This window comes from Sprattus sprattus (assembly GCF_963457725.1).
Source record: "Sprattus sprattus genome assembly, chromosome: 1".
NCBI classification, from domain to species: Eukaryota; Metazoa; Chordata; class Actinopteri; order Clupeiformes; family Clupeidae; genus Sprattus; species Sprattus sprattus.
This window is the reverse complement of record NC_137920.1, coordinates 72,553,726-72,558,527: the sequence shown is the minus strand read 5'-3', so window position 1 is coordinate 72,558,527 and position 4,802 is coordinate 72,553,726. Positions and strand designations below refer to the sequence as shown.

The 4,802-nt window shown below is 41.2% G+C and overlaps 1 protein-coding gene across 1 annotated transcript; it reads right to left on the bottom strand.

Moving 5' to 3' along the window:
- Positions 1-3,297: 3,297 nt before the first annotated feature.
- On the bottom strand, positions 3,298-4,257 carry LOC308371628 (odorant receptor 131-2-like; the record flags this gene model as incomplete). Its single annotated transcript, XM_080846604.1, has 1 exon — positions 3,298-4,257. One exon carries the CDS (start codon positions 4,255-4,257, stop codon positions 3,298-3,300), a length of 960 nt encoding a protein of 319 aa, XP_080702730.1.
- Positions 4,258-4,802: the final 545 nt, after the last annotated feature.

Here is a 4,802-nt window from a genome sequence, read left to right as displayed (position 1 = left end):
ATCTATCTATCTAATCAACTCAAGCGTTGGTTAGTCATCTGTCCATCATCGTTTAATGCCCACCCTGACAATTTGATTGGTACGACAGAATCCTACCTTCTGATACTCTCAATAGTTTAATTTAATGTCATCACCCCAAATGTTTTTGTTTTTTTTAAGCCAATAATAATAAATAATTTTGGGGAGATAAAGAACACAGGCCTAACGACGCCCCTGGTTCACCCCAACAAGCAATCTGAGACGGAGACTTAAAACACCCCTTAATACACCGCACCGTTAAAGCACTGGTATTCACAACCCTGTAATTAAAACTGAGCTTGTCCTATAAAGGAGGGTATTCACTGGCAGGAAAAACCTGTTACACCCCATAAGAGATACAGATATGCTATACGCTCTAAAAAGAAAGAACCAATTTGGGCTATGATTTGTTTTTATTTTTAAGTGTTTACCTAGAAGCCAGCCGTCTCTGCCTGCTCCATCCTCCAGTTGGTTCCCAACGCTGCAGTTAGTGATGTGTCGTTCGTGAACGATTCGTTCATTTTGAACAAATCCTTACAAGGACTCGAGAGTTACGAGTCCTCTCCAAAAAAGATTTGTTCTTTTTCTCATGACCGCGCATCGGGACAGTTGCATAGGCTAAGCCAAGGAAACAGAAATTATTTGTTGAATGCAGGTCACGTGAAAAATGATCCAAAGACTCGTATCCGAAGACCCGGTCGGAAAAAGAACGAATCATTTCTGTTTCCGCTACCAGTACTGAGCTTATGCAGGTCACGTGGAAAATGATCCAAAGACCCGTATCCGGCAGATGAACGAATCATAGATCCAAAGACACGGTTGGCAGAAGAACGAATCATAGATCCAAAGACACGGTTGGCAAAAGAACGAATCATTGATCCAAAGACCTGTATCCGACAGAAGAACGAATCATAGATCCAAAGACCCGTATCCGGCAAAAGAATGAATCATTGATCCAAAGACCCGTATCCGGCAGAAGAACGAATCATAGATCCAAAGACCCATATCCGGCAAATGAACGAAACATTGATCCAAAGACTCGTATCCAGCAGATGACCGAAACGTTGATCCAAAGACACGGTCGGTCAGATTAGTCCATCTGCCGATGCAAGTCTTTGGATAATTTTTCACGTGATCTGCATAGGCTCAGCATGGGAAGCTAGATTAAACCGAAATGTCTCGTTCATTTTGACTGGGTCTTCGGATAATTTTTCAAGTAACCTGTATATGCTCAGAAGAGGAAACAGAAAGGAACTATTAACCTCGTTCACTTTCGCGTGACTAGGTTTAGTAAGACGTGAATGATATTCGTTCACAGGAAATAATTACAGGTTTTGTTATTTTAACTTTTTTATACTTTACTTACAGTCCTGCACAACGTAATTGTTTGGCGTGATAATTAGATGCTTATTAGGTGATAATAAATTACCATTTTATACAAACTTTCATGATTACATTATTTGAATGCAGGAATTTCTTTTAAATTAGTATCTGCTGGTTTACATGCACTAACCTACATGAGTAGTGGACATACTTACGCCAGGGAATTGGCTATAAAATGTTGAGCAACAACCCCCTCGCTGTTCCTGGGCACCGTATGGGAAAGAAATATATTCCGGACAGAGACGGATCAGACGGTACGCACATTGGGCAAAATTCTGCTGAAAGTTGACTGTGCTATACCGGACCGTTCTCCAATTTCCCTTTGGAAGGTGCCTGTAGCCAAGAACCCAACAACAGACAACACCTGAACCTGACAGGTATGGCCTGGTTGCGGCCGGTGCGTCGCTGTAGACCAGGGCCCATTTGTGCACAAAGCTCTAACAGAGGCATTCTTGGTAAGCGGTACCTGCTTATTAACCATGAGTCTTCCTCTGCCAGAAACTCGACGCGATCACGAAACACTCGCTCTCTCCTTATTGCTCGGTTGGCGACATCTAACAAAGCCAGTGCAGCCATATCTCCTTCTGAAACAAATAACTATTAGGCTTTTTATAGGCTATTGAGCGAAATGTTTTACACGTGTGGAATTAAAATGAATACCTATCAGACGTGAATTTCATGCATGTGTGAATTATTGCAATTGTTTAATTGATTTTATTGAGCAAAACATTACTTTGGCCTTTCACAATTAGCCCTTATGGTGGTGACGATGATGATGATGATGAAACTGCGTGTCAGCGCTCGGAGAGTCCCAAATTCCTGCAGTACTCCTGTATTGCCACAAGGAAATGTACTTACACAAACTGAAACCAGACGTAGAGTAACGTCCTTTTCTACGTCTAAGACGGTTTTTATAAATCTGTACTTAGACGTGGATTTGATCGCACGCACAGTCTAACATCAATTCTGTCCGTAAGTACGTTTTATAAATGAGGCCCAATGAAGCACAAAACTGCATAGTGATGATCCTTGGTGTCTATTGGGAACATCAGATGTCGTCATCTTTCTTAAACATGACCATGTAACAGGAACTTTTATTTGACTTTAAAACTATATTTGAAAACTATCAACCTATAAAAAAAGTACCACCAAAACCAGAACAATGTCACTTACGTTCCTAAGCTTTTTCTTGGTTATAAAAATGCAGCCCTTAACTTACTGAACATAAATGTATGTAAGCATATAATTATCCAAAGAGCCTGATTGTGGACTGGCACTCTGGGCTACTGAGGTCTGATGGGGACCCTGTGAGCACAAAGACGTCTATTGGGGACACTATGAGCGCAATACATTTGGATGAGTGCTTACACACTGCTCATTTTAAACAGCAGAGAATTCAGCTCTACATGTTATGGCAACAATTGCACAATACCCTGTAGATTATACATCATAATATCTAAGCTGTCAACCAATTATCAATTTGTTAATGAGCTAACCCCCTTTTAACTTCAGTCTTATATTTGTATAAATTAAATTGCCCGAAACGTGAAGCCAGTTCAGTGGTTTATTCACCTGTTGGTTGTGACTGACAATAAAGCACAGGTTAGAATCGGTACCACGGCAGCACACACACACAAACACTCACAGGGTTTCTCTTTATACACAAAACTGGAGGATGTTTATTCACAACAAGAAAGCAGATAAAATGAAAGTGCAATACCCAAACCCACACAAAAACTCAGAAAGGTGAACAGTAAAATACAATAAAGTTAATTCTGACTAATTTATGTTGTTTATGATGCATATGAAACGTTGTCCGTATATGAAATCTTACATATGTAGTTTTCATTCTAACAAACAAAAATAGCTGTATGCAATCAGAATGCCATATGCCCATCAGTGTGCTGTTACAGAGGGTTTGACCTTTTGGGCTCCACACCTGACATAGTAAAGGAATAAGGGCCGGACAGCATCGTCTCTCAGGCCGTAGATCAGGGGGCTCAGGCACCGAGGCAGAATGAGAACAAAGAGAAAGTTCAGGTAGCGCAGGTCCATGAACAGACGAGTGCTACTGGTCATAGCCAAGGCTCTCTCGATGGTTCCATACAACAGACTGTTCAGACAAAGTACTAGCTGGCCAAGGTGGAGCAGGACTGTTCTCCAAGCTTTCTTAGCAGAATCTTTATCCGCTGAGGCAGATTTAGCTGCGACTATAACACTGACATAGGTGAAAAGAATAATGACTGTTATAAGCACAAAGAAGAAACCATTAAGTCCTTGAAACACATCTCTTTGCCATGGTGACAAAATAAACCTCTCACGAGTACAGAACATGGGATCTTTAAAAGACACTGCGTTCGCTATCAGTGCATACATAGTATCTATCACGGGACTTAGGCAACCTAGGAACCAGATTATTGCAATCGCCACACCCGTCCCTTTCTGTGTGGCCATCTCACTGTGGCGTAAAGGGAAACAAATAGCCACATAGCGCTCGAGTGACATCACACCCAGGCTCAAAGCAGAAATACGAGCCGTGGCTGCTGACACGATAACCATCAGTGAACAAACAGCTTTAGGAATCATCTGGAAATTTAGAGATAAAATAAAGAGCATCGAGACCACCAGCAGATGAACTGTGTCATTGCAGAGCATGTGGGCAAAGAGGATATAGCGAGGCAGCTCTCTAAACACAGGCTTACTCATGAGGGTGTGAAACATGATGCAGTTGATGCAGATGAACAGCAGAGACATGACAATGGTCACAACAAGTTTAGACAGACGCCCTTCATTCAGTTCCACTTTAAACATCTGCTGATGCACCAGTAGAGCTCCTTCACCGGACTGATTTGTCATGACCATTATATGCTATACATACGTAAATAGTTTAGAATCTAGTACTAGAATATGTACACACACACCCATATAGACATGTATAATCACAGAGTAAGAAATAGCAAATGTAGCTGATATGTGAAAAAATACCAGATTAAACACACTGTCCTGAAAACTTGATACAATAAATCAAACCAGAAATGAAACATGCACACATTTATAATGCTGAAATGGATGACTGTTCCTGTAACTCTGAGTAGGATAAGAGGATCACACATCATGTAAAGCTCCTGATGAGTGCTACTATGCCCACTCACTTTTATAGGCAGCCATGATATCATGCCTCATCTTTCTATTCCTGTCTGCATCCCAGAGGTAGCCTGACGATGTCATACTCATAATTCTAGTCAGAATATGAGTCTGATACTGACCCATTGGGCTGTGATTATGGGGCGTGTTTCAACGAACCAGAAAAAAAATGCCTCTTCGCTCAATTGGGTACCTAACCTACAACTAATCAGAGCAACATAGTTTGACTATAGACCAAATCAGAATGTTGGTAAACA